The sequence below is a fragment of the Peromyscus leucopus genome, chromosome 5 (assembly GCF_004664715.2).
Source record: "Peromyscus leucopus breed LL Stock chromosome 5, UCI_PerLeu_2.1, whole genome shotgun sequence".
Classification (NCBI taxonomy): domain Eukaryota; kingdom Metazoa; phylum Chordata; class Mammalia; order Rodentia; family Cricetidae; genus Peromyscus; species Peromyscus leucopus.
The window spans coordinates 54,349,008-54,368,202 of NC_051067.1; the positions used below are offsets into that span (position 1 = coordinate 54,349,008).

The 19,195-nt window shown below is 43.7% G+C and overlaps 1 protein-coding gene across 2 annotated transcripts in view; it reads right to left on the reverse strand.

Annotated features, from left to right (window-relative positions):
• Nucleotides 1-1,602: 1,602 nt before the first annotated feature.
• Pitrm1 (pitrilysin metallopeptidase 1) overlaps nt 1,603-19,195 on the reverse strand; it is a 33,074-nt gene continuing 15,481 nt past the window's right edge. For both annotated transcript variants that reach the window (XM_028890917.2, XM_028890911.2), the window contains exons 14-27: nt 18,698-18,836; nt 17,152-17,268; nt 14,531-14,663; nt 12,826-12,946; nt 12,636-12,712; nt 12,244-12,409; nt 10,824-10,924; nt 8,572-8,692; nt 7,464-7,535; nt 6,691-6,803; nt 4,698-4,823; nt 3,593-3,738; nt 2,146-2,248; nt 1,603-2,010 (exon numbers count right to left, since the gene is read on the reverse strand). In XM_028890917.2, the coding sequence (XP_028746750.1) occupies nt 1,917-2,010; nt 2,146-2,248; nt 3,593-3,738; nt 4,698-4,823; nt 6,691-6,803; nt 7,464-7,535; nt 8,572-8,692; nt 10,824-10,924; nt 12,244-12,409; nt 12,636-12,712; nt 12,826-12,946; nt 14,531-14,663; nt 17,152-17,268; nt 18,698-18,836 (1,629 nt within the window). In that variant the 3' untranslated portion in view covers nt 1,603-1,916. The remainder of the gene's footprint in view (nt 2,011-2,145; nt 2,249-3,592; nt 3,739-4,697; nt 4,824-6,690; nt 6,804-7,463; nt 7,536-8,571; nt 8,693-10,823; nt 10,925-12,243; nt 12,410-12,635; nt 12,713-12,825; nt 12,947-14,530; nt 14,664-17,151; nt 17,269-18,697; nt 18,837-19,195) is intronic.

The window sequence follows — 19,195 nt, forward strand, 5'->3', positions numbered from 1 at the left end:
CATGGTCCTCAGCTCATTGTTTTAAGTAAGATGCTCTTTACTTGCCACCAAGGGTTTCCTCAGCAGTTTTATGGATGGAAGTTAGCAAAGTCTCCTTGGATACTACAGGGGCAGGTATAGATGGGGACCCTGCAAATACAGTGTCATGAAAGGAGGGGAAAGGGAGCGCTATGATAAATGCCAGCTGTGTGCCACCAAGCGAACATGGCACTCCTCTGTGTCCATACTGAAAGGGATGGGTTAGAGGAACTGAGTTTGGATCCCCACAACCCATTAAAAAGCTGGGTGTAGTGGCATGTACTAGCAGAGACAGGCAGAACTCCCTGGTGTGCTGGCCAGTTCCAGCCTGCTTAATGGGCTCCAGGCCAGGGAGAGACCTTGTGTCAAAATACAGAACAGAACAAATCAAAACCTGGTGGATGATGCTCGATGCAGGACACCTCAGGAAGTCTTCTGACCTCCAGCTGCATATGATGCAGAAAATCTGTCACATGCTCTCTCTCTCACACCCCCCCCCCCCACACACACGCAGTGCTGGTCTGGGACCTGAGCTTATTTGGCTTTGACACTGATGATTGTATAAGTGGGGAACATTATTAACTCCAGGTTTATGATTTAGCTATTTAGAGGTTCATCACTACGCTTAGCTAGATCTTCTTTGAAAATGAGATCAAGTGTAGAATTTTTAAATGACAAGTATTGAACCTGTGGTTAAGAGTAAGATCTCTCGTATTCTCAGTTTCAGCCCTAGTTGTACACTAAAGCCACCAAGGGGGTTTGAAGAACAATCTACCAGCTTCTTCAAAAACAGTGGTGCTGAGTGGAACTCGGGCTTTCACCCTCGGAAGGATCCTAACTCACTATTAAGGGTTAATGATGGGGTCCTAGGCAATAGACCCTCCACTCCACCCCACCCCATCGTAAATTGATGAGTCCTCTGCAGGGCAAAGCACCGTTGCCTCTTGTCGCTATCTAGATGTTCTCACTTCTAAAGGCATCCTCTAGATATCTACACAGCAGTAATGAGGAAAACTACAGAGGAAAGGGGTAATTAAAAGTCAATTGTGTTTGAGGATAAAATATAAAAGGCACAGACACTCAGTCTTCTTCCTGTCTCAGTAATGACAGAGGGCAAAAGCTTGAGTTAACATGAACACGGTTAGTTCTTAAGTGGATGCTCACTGGACAGCCCTGTGGGACTCAAATCTGCACTTCCCTTCAGGCTTATGGTGTGATCACACACACTCCATACAGATCTCTCCATTTGTTCTGGTAGTCTCCTAAAAAAATGATTTATTCTATGTGTGAATATTTGCCTGCATGTATGACTGCACCAAATGCATGCAGTGCCCTTAGAAACCAGAAGAGGAAATCAGATCCCCAGAAACAAGTTACAGATGGTTGGGAGATGCTATATGGGTTCTGGGAACCTATCTCTGGTCTGCAAGAGCAGCAAGTGCTCTTAGCTGCTGAGCTATTTCTCCAAATGAATATTCATTCCTTAAACAAACAAAAACAAACAAACAAAACCCCCAAAAAAACCCCAAAATTTACTAATTTTAAAGTAGTAAAATGTTGTTTAAAATAATGACTAAACCCAGGTAGGTTAGAGATGACTTTTATTTTTAAAATAAATGTTCTAGGCTTAGTAATGTTTCAGAATTTTAATTCGTCCACCTCTATCATTTAATGCATGATAACTTTATGTCTTCATGGTCACAGTATTTCCTTAGAGTCTTTGCCTACCTTGTGAGTCAATAAACATCTTTGGTCAGATTTTTAATATAACTATGATTTTTTGGAACAACAACAAAGCAGCAACACTTGTGATCATTCCAATTAAATTTAGTTCAGGGGCTTAGTTATTAAGAGCCTCTGGTTTCTTACATATACTCAGAAATATGAGAGATTCATTATCATCTTATGATCCATGATGGGTCTTTGGCAATTTTTGAGTTCTCTGGCCCGAGTATAGCCAGGCCGTGTGTGCTCTTCCCGATGCCAAGGTACCTGCAAGGGAGATGGCACATTGGACCATTTTCTATTTGTAGCATTTTTAGTGGTCAACAGTGGTCAAAGCCTTTACCTTTCTGAGTTTCCCTCCCCACAGCTAGCCCAGGCAGCCAGGGGACACATACTACTCACTTATGGCTCACAGAGGTCAGTTTGTCATGGCTGACGGCAAAGAGCTGTTCCCGGTATGCCTGCTTCATTTCATCAGAGAGGCCATACAGGAAGTGGTCCATTCCTAAAAGTGAAACCACAGGTCTGGCTGGGGAGATAGGTGGCTTGCACGGGGGCCTCTGTGCTCAAAGTATAGTGGGAACACTCATGTCACTTTATGGTATGCTCTTCAATCAAAAAGGTTATGTGGGCAAGAGATCAAACTTGACATCCACCTCTACAAAATGGTACCAATCCCATTATAGACTCCCTTTCCAGAGTAAGGATGCAGAGTCAGTATAGGCCTCATGGGTAGGAATACTGTAAATAAAAGCAACATTCAGTAATGATGTGGCCAGTCTGGTTCTAGGTCAAAATGTCTTCCTTCACCCAAACTAGCTATCAGATCCCCTGGGAATGAAGTTACAAGTGGGTGTGAACTGCCAGAGTCAGATGCTAAGGCCCAAACCCAGATCCTCACTCTTAATTGCTGAACCGTCTGCCCAGCTCCACCCTCCTTGCTTTTTGAGACAGGGCTTCCCTCACGGGCTTGGAGCTTACCAAGCAGGGTATGTTGGCTGGCTGACTGGTGATCCTCAAGGATCTACCTGTCCTCAACTTCCCAGTGTTGGGATTAAGAAGTACCTACCACCGTGCCTGGCTTTTTACATGGAGTCAACTCAGGTCTTTACTGATGAAGCTGTTTTTAAGGTTAATGTTCAGATGTTCAAGTTTTAAAATCTTAACACACAGGATAGAGAGATGGAGAAACTGCAAAAACATAGTTGCTACTGTGTGGTGGTATTGTATTCCCCAAAATATTGTGCACCCTAATAAACTTATCTGGGGTCAGAGACAGAACAGACACTAGATACAAAGGCTAGAAAATGGTGGCACTCACACCTTTAATCCTAGCATTTCAGAGGTAGAAATCCCTCTGGATCTCTGTGAGTTCAAGGCCACATTGGAAATGGGCAGGCATGGTGACACCCGCCTTTAATCCCAGAAAGCCAGCCTTTAATCCCAGGGAGTGATGGCAGAAAGCAGAAAAATATATAAGGCGTGAGGACCAGAAACAAGCATTTTGGCCTGGTTAAGCATTTGGCCTGGTTAAGCATTCAGGCCTTTGAGCAGCAGTTCAGCTGAGACCCATTCAGATATGAGGACACAGAGGCTTCCAGTCTGAGGAAACAAGACCAGCTGAGAAGCTGGCCAGGTGAGGTTAGCTGTGGCTTGTTCTGTCTCTCTGACCATCCAGCATTTCACCCCAATAACTGGCCCCGGGTTTGATTTTATTAATAAGACTCTCTAAGATTCCTGCTACACTGCTGGGTTTCATTCAGGTGAGTCAAGAGACACATGACTATGAAAACTGTCTGGAATTCTGCCCCCGGAAACCATGTACCCAGGTTACCAAGACTTCAAATACCTTTATCCGAAGGAGCAACAGGAGAATCCACAGCAGAGAAAACAGAAAGCTTGGCTTCATCGATGTCCTGCTGTGTGAACTTTCCGGATTTAGCCCAGTCTACAGCCTTCCCAAAAGATTGGAGTGTTTCTATGGAGTTTGGATCCCTGGGAACCCAAAAGAGCCAAAACTGAAGCATTATATCAGAGGGGGGGAAATGGATGATAATCACGTGGATTTAACAGTTTCAATTTTTTTCTTTCTGATAGTCTACATTCTACACAGCCCACTGACACAGCAATGTCCCTGGAGAAATTTACATCTGACCCAGGAAGCCTCACAACACACTCCCTCTATATTTAATACCACAGTTCACCTGCTTACCTCACTGCTCGACAGTGACTTCATCTAGAGAGGAAGTCACATGGATGGTGGGGTATCAGGAATAGCAAGACATTATAGAAGAGCCAGAGAAGATACACATTAAACCTGCCCTGACTTCCCCAAGACAGACCTAGAATAATCCAGAAATGAGCTAGAGCTGGGGGGATTTCTGGAATACTTTCTTGTGTTCAACGCTCCTCTTAGCTCTTTAGGCTCACCATCAAGGACCTGCAGATTTGTCAGTGGGACTCTCCCTGTCTAAAGTGCAGTTCTAAGGCACAATCAGGACATGGAGAATGGCATCAGTGGCAAGGCTTTGTTCTTAGCAGGCTGGTATCCAAGACTTCAGGGACTAGTGCCTGAGAGACTAAACATTCACAGAAAATGGCAATAGTCCCACACCTGTGAAAACCCAAGAGAACCATATCTTGCTTAGGTTCCCACAACAGAAGTAAGTTCAGAAAGCACTCTGATTGCATTCTATGGAAACATGCTGATTATGAAGCTAGAATTTTGTCTAAGGTAAACAATTCAACAACACAACCCTTACACTACTGTGTCTGTTCCTTGGCATAAGAAAGATATAGTCTGGTGGTTAGTTGCTCAAGATGGGGACCAAATAAACAGATGTAACCTTCATTGCACTAACATTCACATAGAATGGCGACATTCTGAGTGAATGGAGCCAGTGGCTGGAATGTGGGTGCTCTCACACGGGAAACATGACAACTCAGAAACTCACCTGTAAGAGTAAAGCGTGAAAATCCCGCTGTGGCTGAGTTTAGCACCTCCACCATAAGCACCTCCCTTTTCTCGAATTTCTGTATGCAAGAATTTAGCCGTCATTAGACGGGCAAGGATCTTAAGACTGAAATAGAGGGAGCAAAAAACAAGTTAGAGCATGACTCATAGAAAGTGTAACAACCAATGTCAAGAAATGGGGTGGATGAGAAAAGGAAAATACAGTCTGGTTAGACTGTAAGGTCATAGACAGTAGGCCGGCTTCCAAGGCACTCTGACTTTTCTACCAGCGAGGGCCTTTCTAAGCTTCTGAGGTAGGGCAGAGCCTGGAGTCTAACCATTCCTCAGAGGAATCTGGAACTGTCCCTCATTCTAGATGCCCTTGCTTTCTGAGATGCATCAGTCTGGGTTGCTGCCACTTCAGGGCTTCAGGGCAGACTGTCTTTCTCCTTGTGTGGATCTGTCCCTCTGCAGGACAGGTAGGTACCCTATCCATGTACCTCTATCTGCCACTTTCAAAATTTCCCTGCAACTCTCACATGCTGCATGCCCTGCAATCTAGATGACTAATATCAACTGTCAGCTTGAGGGGACACATGTGTGTAGGAGTTTCTAGACTGAGTTTCCTGAAATGGGAAGACTGAACCCAAACGTGAGTAGCACCGTCCCATGGGCTGGGGTCCCAGACTGTATAAAAAGGAGAGGGGAACTGAGCACCAGCATACACTGCTCTCTGCTTCCTGGCTGTGGACACAAGATGAGATGTTTCAGGGTCCTGCTGCCATGTTTCCTTATCCTGATAGAATGTAGCTTCTAGCCATGAACCATAATAAACTCCCTTCTGTAGTTACTAATACACTGTCTTGTTTTTCTTCCTGGTGGTTTTATGCCCTTGTTAACATCCTTGCTGATAGTCTTCAGGGTGATTAGTGGATGTGTGTGTGTGTGTGTGTGTGTGTGTGTGTGTGTGTGTGTGTGTGTGTAGGTCAGAAGTCAGTGATGAGTATCTTCCTCGCTCAGTCTCTGTATTATAAATCACATCAGTTGGGGCTGGAGAGATGGCTCAGCGGTTAAGAGCGCTGACTGCTCTTCCAGAGGTCCTGAGTTCAATTCCCAGCAACCACATGGTGGCTCACAACCATCTGTAACAAGATCTGGTGCCCTCTCCTGGCCTGCTGTCATATATGCTGTATACATAACAAAATAAAGTCTTTAAAAAAAAAAAAAAAAATCACATCAGTTAACTGTCATGTGCTGCTTGTGTTTGCTGAGAGCTGACTCTGGGTACAGGGTAGGTTCCCTTGTCTCAGACTCAAGAGTGTTTATCTCAAGTGTCCTCTAAGACCTAGTGTCCTGGGGCAAGCTGGCCACCCTGGCCCTATGACAAGGAGAATAGAGAACAGTCAAAAGGGCATTAAAAACATTGTGCCCTGAGAACAGCTGGAAGGCAAAGCATTTCCAGAAGCTGGAAGTCTCATAAGGGGAAATCACTGGCAAGACTTTGAATCTGGACGCTAGCTGACAGCTTTGGCAATGCTTATCCAGTCACTTCTAGATATTTTAAGTGCAGGGTTTGATATTCTGCTGTCAACTGCTTGCTATTTGTTCTTTTATTTCTAATTGTTATATGCTATCTAGTAAACTAATTCATTTGTAACTGAAAGTTCAGCTATCATGGCCATTCTTCTGATAGAATGCTCTTTATTATTGGAGGCAGGATTTCTCACCGAGCCTGGAGTACTCTGATTTGGCTAGACTGATTGGTCAATGAGTTCCAGAAGTCTGCCTGTCTCTGCCTCTGTGGCACTGGGGTTACAGATGCCACCACATCTGGCTTTTCTGTGGGTACTGGGAATCTCAATTCAGGTTTTCGCACTCTACCAACAAAGCCATCTATCCAGCCGGTCCCCTTTCTACCTTCTATCATGCTGGATAAACAATTTTATTGTAGTCCAGATGTGAGAGAGGGAATGCACCTCTACCCCTCCTCCTACCTGGCATGATCCGGATCAGCATAGGGGACAGTTCTGACACACTCGCCAACGTAATTCACAGGGAAGGGCAGCACAAAATGTGTCTTCATCTGGCAGGGTTTGAAGGTGGGGTCCTGACGGGCAGAGAGGCCTATGGGTCAGACTAGACTGTACAACAAAATGTGGTCCACAGTAAACCCAGTCAGACTAGACTGCACAACAAAATGTGGTCCACAGTAAACCCCGTCTCCACCTCCCCAGCATCTCCTTCTCCATGGGAGTCACAAGGCTCTGCTAAGGCCGGCACAATAGAAATTCACATAATAGTATACTTATGAACTAACAAGAAACACTCCACATTTGGTAAGATGCATTAAAATGCAATTACTATTAAATTAAAAGCATTCCCGAGTGAGGCTGATTTTCCAGGAACACATTAAACTGCCATATTCTACAAAGAAACAGACCAAGAAGCATCATTGTGGAAACCAGTGAGTACAAGGGGATTGATGCCACTGCCTGACTGGAGGCCGCTGCTGTGATTTAAGCACCATAAACTACATTAAAATGAGGGTAAATTGAGAAGTGATGAGACCATTTGGCAGAATAAGTAGAGGCTTATTAAGAACTATGATACCCATTCTGGGCTGTCTCAAAAGAAAAGGCAAGAGACGGTGAATCCCCAAGTCTGAGGTTACACGGTACGGTCCTGGAAAGGACCCACTAGAAGAATGCTGACAGTCTGAGGTTGCTCGAGCACACAGTAAGAAGCCCGACAGTCTGTGGTCACTCACTGTTATCAGCTTTCTGACGATCTGGGAGCCGTTAACGTGTGCACTGCCACTGGGGCCACTTTGTGTAGGTTTCTGAAAATAAAAAGTGTCCAAGAGTGAAGAGAAACTTACTTGAAATAGTTAAGGAGGTATGGGCGCTACAAAGTTCACAGAGTTCTTTACATGGATTAGCTAAGGCAGACAGGCTTCATGTTGTAAAGCAGTGAAATTTTAAGCACATTTTTCAAATAGTCAATGAAGAAAACTATTTCGAGTCATAAAACTGTGTCTTTCAGAGCCAATGAGATGACTCAACAGGTCTGGGCCTGCAAGGTGGAAAGAGACAACTGATTCCTACAAGTTGTCTATGACCTTCACATGCACTATGGCACACTCATGCTCACACACATACATTCATTCACATGTGGAAATAAAAGTAACAGCAGCAACAACAAAAACAATGACCAAAGTATCCCTGTATCTTCCAAAGCATGAGGTTATGGCGAACAGGCTATAGACAGACACCCAAAGGAACAGTGGGTTACTTCCGTGTGGTTTCCCTTCCCAGGGGAATAAAGAGGACAAAGAGACAGAGACACCAAATGACAAAAGGAAGAAGGGACATGTAACCACAGCAGAGAAGACACTAAAATAATTCCTGCATGATCTGCAAAGTGTCAACCTTCTGCAGTGACAAGTGAGGCTTCTAGGAATTCAGACTAAAAAACAAAACAAACTTTTGCAAATCAATTGCACTGATAAGATTATTATTGACAAGTATAGTACCCAAGGATAAAATCACTGAAAAAGCTTTTTACCAATTTGTGTCTGATTCCAAGTCTAACAAAATGCAGGGAGCAATTTAACTGGATCAAGGTTTTTGTCTCTTTATTTATTACTACACTCCAGGACAAAGTGTGCTCTTCTCTATGAGGAGAAAGCTCACCTCAAAGCATGAACAAAACTACATGATGTAGGGTTGAAGACCAAATCAAGGATCTGAATTCACTTAACTAGGTTGACTAAGTCACTTAATCCTCCCATACACCTACATCTCCAAATATAACCATAAGGATATTAATTCCTATATATCTCATGCACTGAGACTAGGTGACATGGTTTCTGTTACCTCGACAATATGTGGACGGATGGGTTTCCGTTCCTTTTTGCTGCGGCCAATATTTCTAAGAAAGTTTTCCACCTCTTTCTCTGCCTGAGGCATCTGCTGAGACGTGGCATTGACTGAGCATCTGCAGAAAAGAATTGTGTACATGTAAAATCACCTAACCAAAAAAAAAAAAACCCATTATTTTACTAACATCATATTCTTGTACAAATGACACAGAAATGTGAAGTGATTAACATTATTTTTGTTATAAAACACTAAAAAAATCTTTAAAAGAAACAGTATCCAGATGTAGAAATCATGCAGCTGTCTCATTCTCTAGAGTAGCTTTAACATCAGTGTGGTCCATGTGACGTCCATGTCACTCCCTCACAGCTGTGAACACAAAGGTTCTCTGAAGAGCAAAGTCAAGAGCATGAACACTAGCAGCTTCCATCAATGCCTCAGATTTATAACAAAAAAGCAGAAAACTTAAAATCATGACTATCCATAAAAGAATTCTGAAACTATAAACTTGTTCTAAAATAGAGAATTAAAAATAGAAATCATGTACACATCTTACTCGTACTATGTATAGGCACATGTGTGCAGGTACCCATGGAGGCCAGGAGAAGACACTGGATTTTCTGGAGTTGGACTTACAGGCAGTTGTGAGCTGCTCAATGTGGGTGCTGGGAACTGAATTCCAGTCCTCGGTAAGAGCAGCAAATGCTCTGAAAGCTGAGCCCTCTCTCCAGCTCCATAAACCAGAAATTAAAGATGCCAAAAACATTTTAAAACATCCTTTTACAAAACTCCTCCCCACTTGAGAGAATCACGAAGATTATGCATGTTTCCCCCTTTTGGAGTTAACTCACAGCAGACACTATTTAATTAATACTGCGGATGGGCTCTACACTCACTTCGTGTATAGATTACTGATTTTACTGCATGTAAGAAACTTGCAAAGACAGTTTGATGGAGAAGGAAGTAGACAATCTAAGTTCCCTAGGCTGGTCTTGGGTATTATGGTGAACACAGGAGGAAGCCATCCTAGGGTATAGGTGAGTGCTAAGGTGTAAAATGAATCCCGGGGAAAGTTAGCCTGGGATGTAAGAGTAATTGCTGGGCCAGGCTGGCCTGGGGCACCATGGTGAATGCTGGACTAAATAAAGCCTGGGGTGTAAGGGTAAGCACTGAATTCAGCTGGCCTGGGGTGAAGGGAAGGAAGTGCAAACCAGGCCCACAAGATACTGAAGGCTGGAGCACTGAGGATGACTAGGCCCCACTCTTGCAGCTAGTCTGCCCTGTGGCATCTGTTAGTGGTTCTCGAGAACTGACTGGAGGAAGAGACAGGAGTCTATGCAAAACAGTAGCTTTAATTATGCATTTTCTCATTAATCATCAGTGAATATGATAGCAAGTGGTAGCAAGACACTGCACGTAAACTACTGATACTTCATTTTTATTCACCTCAAGCCTGAATGCATAGAGCAAATTTAGTGTGTACTGGTTGTCCTGGCTAAAATGTCAACTTGACACAAGCTAGCGTCAACTGAAATGAGAAAACCTCAATTGAGAAAATGCCTCCATGAGATCCAGCTGTAAGGCATTTTCGTAATTAGTGATTGATGGGGGAGGGCTCAGTCCATTGTGAATGGGGCCAGCCCTGGGCTGGTGGTCCTGAGTTTTATTCAAGAAGGCTGAGTAAGTCCTGAGGAACGAGCCAGTAAGAAGCACCCCTCCATAGACTTATCAGTCCTTCCCTCCAGGTTCCTGCCCTGCTTGAGTTCCTGTCTTGACTTCCTTCAGTGGACTGTGACACTGGATGTATAAGCCAAATAAAGCCGTTCCTCCCCAAATGCTTTTGGTTGTGGTGTTTCATCACAGCAACAGAAACCCTAATAGGCTACCGGTCTTGAGCAAGATAACCTTCACTAGGTCTCACCGATTCCTTGTTTATGAAATACTTACTTTTAAAAGCAAATAACTTTTTAGTTGGTACCATAAGCCTACTTTGCAGTTCGAGACTTAAATTAGTCGCTTTCTTCTCCACTACACCCGTTATTAAATTAAAATGCTATTCTTTTCATTTCCACAAAACATTATTTTGAAGTCTAGAAGCAGTCCTGTAATTTAACACCTACACCAACACACTTTCTGTTTTGAAGATAAATTTAGGTAATTATATCTTCAAAAAAGAATATTGAAAAAATGATATTTCATGAAATGGTGTGAATCATAAGATCTGTTTGGAAGCAATCGGGGCACCCCACCTCATGTTATCACAGTTTAGTAGGTACTTCTTGATCCGGGGCAGTTTTCTCAGGATGGGCTTGATGTCTGTCATTTCTGCAATTCTTTTCATCAACCTGACCTAGACAATAGGAGGCAGATACTGAGTCAGACCACACCCACAGTCAATACACTGCACAATTCAAACAAATTTTAGGTGACAGCCGTGGTGGTTGGGATAAGAAAAGTCCTCTGTAGACTCATGTATCTGAATACTTGGTCCACCTGATGGTGGTGCTGTTTGGGGAGATTATAGGACCCCTTGGATGTGCTGCTTTGCTGGAGGGGGTAAGTTGGTGGGGGTGGGCTTTGAGGGTTTATAGCCTCACCCACTTCCTGTTTTCTCTGCTTCCCAGGTATGGAGGAAAATGTGGCCTCTGCTTCTGCCTCCTGTTGCCATGCCTTTCCCATCATCATGGACTCTATCCTTCTGGAACCACAAGCTAACATAGATCTCTTCTTCCTTAAATTGCCTTTGCTTATGGTATTTTATCACAGTGGCAGGAAAATAATACAAGAGTATTTGTGATGCTCTAGAATTTGGCAGTTATAGAAAATATGTTTGCGGAGCACAGCAATTTTTTTTTTTGGCACCTTGCAATTTCTATGTTAGTAGTAATTTTTCAGTTTCCAGTTGTTTATTTCTTCTCTGGATAGGTCTGAAATGCAAAAGTCCCTGATCCAGGTCCTGACTGATCACTGGATGTGCCCTGGTTTGGGGTGCACATGTGTGTCTACTGCCAGCATCACTTGGGTACTGCTGAGGGAGCGTATGGCACCAAGAGGAAAGTGAGTTCAAACCAACACTTTCTGCCGTCAAGTCTGGGAATTGGAAATCAGAATTAAGCCAGGCAGTGGTGGCAGACGTCTTTAATCCCAGCACTCAGGAGGCAGAGGCAGGTAAATGAGTTCAAGGCCAGCTTAGTCTACAGAAGTGAATTCCAGGACAGCCAGGGATACACAGAGAAACTGTCTGTGTATCTGAAACCAGAAACTAAAAACAAAACAAAACAAAGAAATCAGAATTAAGTTAGAAAGTTAGCCTTCTGGTTTCAGTCTCTGTGTGTATGTGAATGTATTTTCACAGCCATATGTGCAAACATGTATATGTGGAGGCCAGAGGACAAGTTCAGCTCATTCCTCAGGATCCACCCACCTTTTTAATGAGACACTGTCTCTCACTGGCCTGGAACTCCTTACATAGGCTAGGCTGACTGGCCAGCAATCCTCAGGAATCTGTCTGCCTTGACTTCTTAGCACTGGTATTATAAGCATAAGCTACCAAATCCAGCTTTTAGAAGGTTAGCTTTCTGAGATAAAATCACTTATTACCAGAGAACATTACCAATTCCAGGAAGCCTTGCTTATCCTGAACAAGCACCTGTCCTTGCCAGTGCCCACCTGATCCATCCCACCGAAGGTCTCCTGCAAGTCTCCTGCAGGTGTGAGCGTCTTGCTCGCTCTGAGGGATGCATAGAGATGTCCCGAGTCTGGAATGCCATTGGAGAGCTCCTGAGCAGTCATCTTCACCAACACTTTGAAGTGCTCTTCTTCTTCAAAGCATGGGCTACAAAAACACAGTGAAGTCTTGGAGACCGACCCAGCTCCATTTTGATACAGCAGCCAAGTTATTACAGAGTAATCCGGTACCTTTCAAAATTTTCTATGTCCTTAGGAATTACAAGTAAAATCAGACTAGAATCTGACAAGTGAAGAAAATCCTTGGGGAAGCATTTCAGAATTAGATATGTTAAACTCCCACTTATTTTAATATACAGTGCAAGTAAAGTTACTTGTTAAATATTTCACTCCAGAGATGCATCATGTCTGGCAGGTTCCGTTCCAGGCAGAGGGATGAAAACAGTACACCCTACATCACCAAGGAAAAATATAAAAGACGAAATTAATTATGGTACCATTAAAACTAAGGACACTGTAGAGACAAGCCTTTGACTATAGCCGTGATGGAGAGTGAAAGGCTACCTGCTCATAGGTATCCAGCTGTGAGTCGTCAGGGAGCACATGGGGCGAAACGGTCATGCCTCCTGTCTTTAGCTCAATCTGTTGGGCTTGCTCTCTGTAGTCAAGGATGCCACAACCCAGCCTGATGAGCAAAAAAGCACCTGAGTTATGAGAGTTGCCTGTGCCTATCATTTTCAAAAACTGCACAGGGTATGTATGCTAATTCATAACCACAACTCTCCTATCTCCTGTACACATCACGGTTCCTGAATGCACGCTAGCATAAACCTGTACACAGCTCAGTGTGCTTACTCACTGAAGTACAAATCCACTTCTCCATTTGGAACTCATGTCCAGCATCCAGGACACTAGATTTTAGCAGTTAGTGTCCACCGCTAAAGATAACAGGATGCATGTGCTTTTACAGTCTTCAGCTTGTACAGTTGTCATGAGTGCTCTCTTCTCCCTAAATATTTTCACACATACTTTATTTGCTCAAATATCTGGTGATGGAGTGGAGGAATATGTGCAGAGAATCTGAGAAATATGTGCAGAATATGTATACTGATGTATCTAGAAGAAATATTATCCATCTAAACCCAGAGCATTACTGTGAGGTGCTCCTGAAAACTGGGTTAAAAGGGCAGACACTAGGAGCTATTAAAATGGTTGAGAATTGGGACAAAACTTCCTAAAAGTCAAAGATGTATTTTCCATGCAATCCAATCCTCAGCCAGCATACAGGCTCCAGAGGCAGGCAGCATTTGGAACACGCAGGCAACTTCAACTTCATGAAGGGCACATCAGACCGAGGGGCAACACGCAGCCACTGTGCACAGTGGTTTAGGTTTCCTCAACTTTTTCTTTTATTCTATTATTTCATATGTTTAAGTATTTGCCTGCATGGATGTCTGTGTACCACGTGTGTCCTGGTGCCTGTAGAGACCAGAGGAAGACATCAGAATCCCTGGAACTAGATTTACAGTCAGTTGTGAGCTACCAGGAGGGTGCTGGGGATAGAACCTGGGGCCTCTGGAAGAGCAGCAAGTGCTGCTGGGTCATCTCTCCAGCCTCAGTTTCCCTTTACTGTCCTATAGCAGGAGAGGAAGTCTGCAGCTGTCAAGACAAACTCACGTACAATTTCTAATCTATCCACAGGCTGGTCTGTGGGGGAAAACAGTCACTGCCGAGTTAGGTCAGGAGAAAAGCAGAGACAGGAGGAGGCTGTCCACCTGGACAGACAGCAGAGACAGGAGGAGGCTGTCCACCTGGACAGACAGCAGAGACAGGAGGAGGCTGTCCACCTGGACAAACAGCCCTCAAGTTCCTTACACTGAATTGTTCTTATTTCCTGATTAAGTATATTCCCCTTTCTTCAAGATCTTCGGTGATTCATCTGAACAGATGCCTTCATAAGTATTACTCACTTCTCTAGATTCATATGTTAATGTAACATATTTAAAATGAGAAAACATGTCCATAAGAAAGCAAATACCATTGTATAGGCAGTGACAACACTAAGTTTTAAAAACCAAATAACCCCCTGGGAGGTTTTAAAAATAAAATAATTCCCTGGGAGGTGACACCCATCAGGGCATGAAAATAACACAAATACTCAAAGGACACAAACACACACACACACACACACACACACACACACACTAATAAACATCATAAAAATATGCTGAACAGCACGGATGTGCATCTACTATGCTCTACAACTCACTTGGTCAGCACATTGCAGAAGAGAGGCACATAGGGTCTCAACTCCTCTGGAAGGGTGTTTAAGCTGGAAAAGGCTCGGAAATATACCACACCATTGGTGGGCTGGGGGCAGTACTGCACAGGGATGTCTCCAGCTGGAAAACAAAAGCAATCCTTTTGGTTTAATTAATAAAATTTGAATGAGTTTGTTGTTGTTTTTGAAGCAGGGTCTCATGTAGGTAGGGCTACCCTCAAACTAGATGTTTATCGTAGGATGGCCCTGAGCTCTTGATTTCTCCTACTGGGATTACAGTAGGATTTAAGTGATACTCTGCATGCTGGGCAAGCTCTCTACCAACTGAGCTACATCCCCAGCCCCTAATCATTCTTTAAGAAATCATGCTACTGCTTTTCAAGGATGGAGGTTTAGAACTTGTAAGAGCATAGAAACATACTGATCATTTCCCATGGCTGATACATGTTTCCTTACTGCACTTACGGTATGAAGTGTAAGGCAGCCCCTGCTTGCTAAAGCACTGGGAATGTACAATCATCATGTTTTTCTGGGTGCACAGCTAATTTCAGCCCCATCTCGGTGTCAGTTTCACCTGTATCTGAGCCGTACCCTGAGAGCTTTCCTTCATCAATATGGTTAAGTCCATGTTGATGGTCATTCCCACAATATCTGACTTCATTGTCCCATCTCTATATGCTGCTGGTCTCCCCCAGTGAGTCCTCCCACCCTTCAGGAGCACTGTATAATGAATGCCCTGTCCTCCACAAGCCTCATGATATCTTAGGACACCATGACCTTAGGGCATCTCCTCATCTCTGGGGGTAGGTTTTCTGGATTCTGTTTTATATATCCCCACCTAGAACAGTGCCCTGTACTGAAAGTGGAATGAAAATGTTTGGTGATGAGTGATTTATTGTCTCTATTTCTTGAAATTCCCTTATAAATAAAAATATAAGAGGGGTCATGGTGATCACTCAGTAGTCAAAGTGCTTGCCTCACAAGGAAGAGGACCAGAGTTGGGATCTCCAGACATCCATGTAAAATGTCACATAGGCATAGCAGCCCACTTTTAATTTCAGCCTTGAAGGTTGGAGATGGTATTTCCTGGAAGAAGCTGTCTAGCAAGATTAGCCATATTGGTCAACTCTGAGTTTGATTGAGAGACCCCGCCTCAATAGATAAGTTATAAGATCAGTGGAGAATGATTCTCAATATCAACCTCCACATGCACATGCTCCCCACATGTTCACTCAACCACATACAGGTGCATCTGGAATCTCACACACACATATCACACATGAAAATGATTTCTGGGAGTTTTCATTCCCTCCCTGCGTCCCCTCTCAGCTAAACACATAAACCTATACAAATAAATCAGACATGGCAAGTAAGATAATCACTGTTAAAATATGCAAGGCAGGGTAAAGATTACTCACAGGAAACTGTTTCTACCCTGGGGTTGTCATCCAAACAGCAAACAGGAGGCTCTCAGTTCCAAAATCAAATCAAACCAAATCCATCCATCATCCACAGTGCACATTAAAGCTCAACCTCTGGCTGGATCAATAGAAAACTACCCATGGCCACTCACAAGTTCATGTGGCAACATCTTCCAGGAAAACGCTCTTCCAGAGACAACTATCTCTCATGCCACCAACCACAAGCAAAGGGAAAACAAGCAACTCTGAGATCTCACAGCAGTGATACAGGAGGCCCACAGCATCCCCAGGCCCTGTCCTTTCTCTGTAACTCCTCAGGACCTAACTTTGCCAATGTTTATTTACCCCCTCACTTCCTCTCCAGGATGACAGTCAAGCGAAAGAGCTAGAGTGAGGCAAGCGCTCAGAGGATTCCTACAGTCTTCCAAAACCATCCTGAATTCGACCACAGGGAAACACCTATCCTCACCTGATTCCAGCAGCAGTGAATCCCCTTGACACCATCAAATCTATACTTACAGGAACAAAGCTTCTTACCGAATATAGAAGTCTATGGTCATTGAGGTCAAAATAATTTGCAAGGACTGGGAAAAAGCTCAGTTGGTGAAATCAGGGGCCTGAGTTTGATCCTCACACTCCACAGAAAAAAAGAAAAGAAAAGAAAGGAAGGAAGCCAGGAGTGGAGGTGCACACTGGTAATCCCCAAACTGGGAGATGGAGACATGTCACCAGCTCACCAGCCTAACTGAACTGCAAAGCCCCAAGTCCCAGTGAGTGACACTGTGGTGACAGTGTCTTGAAAAACAGGTGGATCATACCTGAGCAGAGAGACACAAGATTGGCCTTTGGCCTACACACACACACACACACACACACACACACACACACACACACACACACACACACACACACGTGTGTGTGTGTATAGATATACATACACACACACATGCACATGCACATATATATGTGTATGTGTGTGTATGTGTATACACACACACACACACACACACATATGCACATATAAACCAACAATAATTTGCAAGGCATATAAACAGCAGAACTACATGAACAGGTTGCTCACTCAGATGTTTTCTGGAAAACATCTAAAACATGACTCTGCCTGTTTGCAAACTGCTTCTTCATGCAGTCAAAGCACCCAGGTACCCATGAGAAGGACTTGATGGTGACCTGCGAGCGCGATGTCAAACTTGGTGACAGGCATGGTGGGCTCAATGTCAGAGACTTTTAAAGCTGGGAGACAGGAGGCATCTTGAGGTTTACTTTGCTGAGTTCGTAATTCTAAACCTAAAGTGGAAAAAAAAAAAAGTGAAAATGAAAACCAAACAACCCCGACTGAAAGTTTTAGGGTTCTATGCTCTTCTTGGTCTGCTAGTCTTCATTATATAAGATCCAAGGTGAGCCACTGAGGCCACAGGTAGAGGGGACACGATCATCAAAGCACAGAAGTGCTTGCCACACCGTGTCTAGGCAAACCTGACGTCACTGCATCATTCTGCAACTACCCCAGCACCCCCACTGCCCCTTGTGTGCATATATTCATAGTCAACATTTGAATCACTCAGCTATTTTTCTTTTTTCTTTCCTCTAATCAAAAGTCCCTCATGCTAAGGACTTCAGTCTTCCGTGGCAGTCAGACACCAAAAACACTGATGTAAACTTAATAAATGTTTTCCCATTGCCAGGCATCTTCTGACTGGCTTTTAATCCAGAGGTTCCAAGCACTGTGCCTTACTTTAAGTGAGCTCTGCAGAGAATCTGCACAGAAAAAAAACACCTTCTGTAGCCTGAGCATCATCATTAACGTCTTGTGCTACTGCTCTACTTCAAATTTCAACTTGACACAATCTAGAATCACCTGGAAAGAGTCTCGATGAGGAATTATCTAGATAGAGTGGATTTGGTTATGTCTGTGGGGATTGTCTTAAAAGAGTTAACTGAGGTAGGAAGACCCGTCCTGAATGTAGGTGGCACCACTTCATGAGCTGGGCTCTGAATTACCTAAGAATAAAGAAAGCTAGTTGCACACAAGTAGGGAAGTGGGTATGAACGTATTCTCTGCACTCTGATCTCCACTCTGGATGTGTTGTGATAGCTGTTTCACATTCCTGCCACCTTAACTTCCCTATGATGGGTGGCCCGTAACCTGGACCTGTGAGTCGATATAAATAAACAAACTACAGTGTGAATTTTCTGAAATGGTTAAATGTCATGTGTGGAACCCATCATGACATATATGAAGTCTGTAGGTGTCCAAAAAATATCTTGCCAAAAAATAACTATGAGGGGTAAAAAGTTCACTAGGCTGTGCAGAGGGTAGAGAGCGTGCAAGCATTAAGACAGATGCATGGCCTTTCAAACAAGCAAAACTTTTCTACTGCCAAGTGTTGGATTCTTTGGCGGGGTGTTGCAGGGCATGGAGAGGAAGACAGGAACAATGGCCTTCAGTTGAGAACTACTGATGTAATTAACTGTGTTTCCAGGCCTGGAGGCACAAGCCTGTATCCCAGCTAAAGGCAGTGGGAAAGTTCAAGGTCAGTGTTGAGCCCTTATCTCAAAATAAACAGTGAAGAGGCTAGAGACAGAGCTTTGTGGGAGTGCACTTGCCTAGCTCTGACAGCGCCCTGAGTTCAGGCCCGAGGAACATCAGGCCAATCATAGGAATCAGATGCATCCCATCAAATCAAGTAAGCCACCTCACCCCAATCCCTCTGACCTTTCTGATAGATTTGCTGCTTGTCCGCCTGGGAGAGAGAATTCACCTTTTGCTCTAGCTTTTCAGTTTCCATTTGCGTTTGTTTCTCATAATATTTGTCATCTGGTTTCATGGATAAAGTCAGCTTGTGCTGGTTGTTCTGTCGAAACCATGGCAACAAGAATGCATATTAAAACATGATTAGGTGAAATTAAATCCAATGAATTAAAACATGAGAGCAGTGCGCACCTGGGCTTACAGTTCTGTTGACCCGACTCTCAGATAATGAGAACTTCGTTCGGGCTGTTTGGCAGCTCTGAGCACACGGGCCATATGAAACACTCGCGACCATACCTACTCTATGGTCAGTACGTGAGCCATAGGGGTGTTACTTCAATCAGGCCAACTGTAACCACTGTCTTTCCCAAAATGCACATTTTGGCTGTAAAGAAAACCTGCACTTTCTGATATTATGAATTATTTTAAAGATAAGAGAACTCAAAATTAATTCTTATCTAG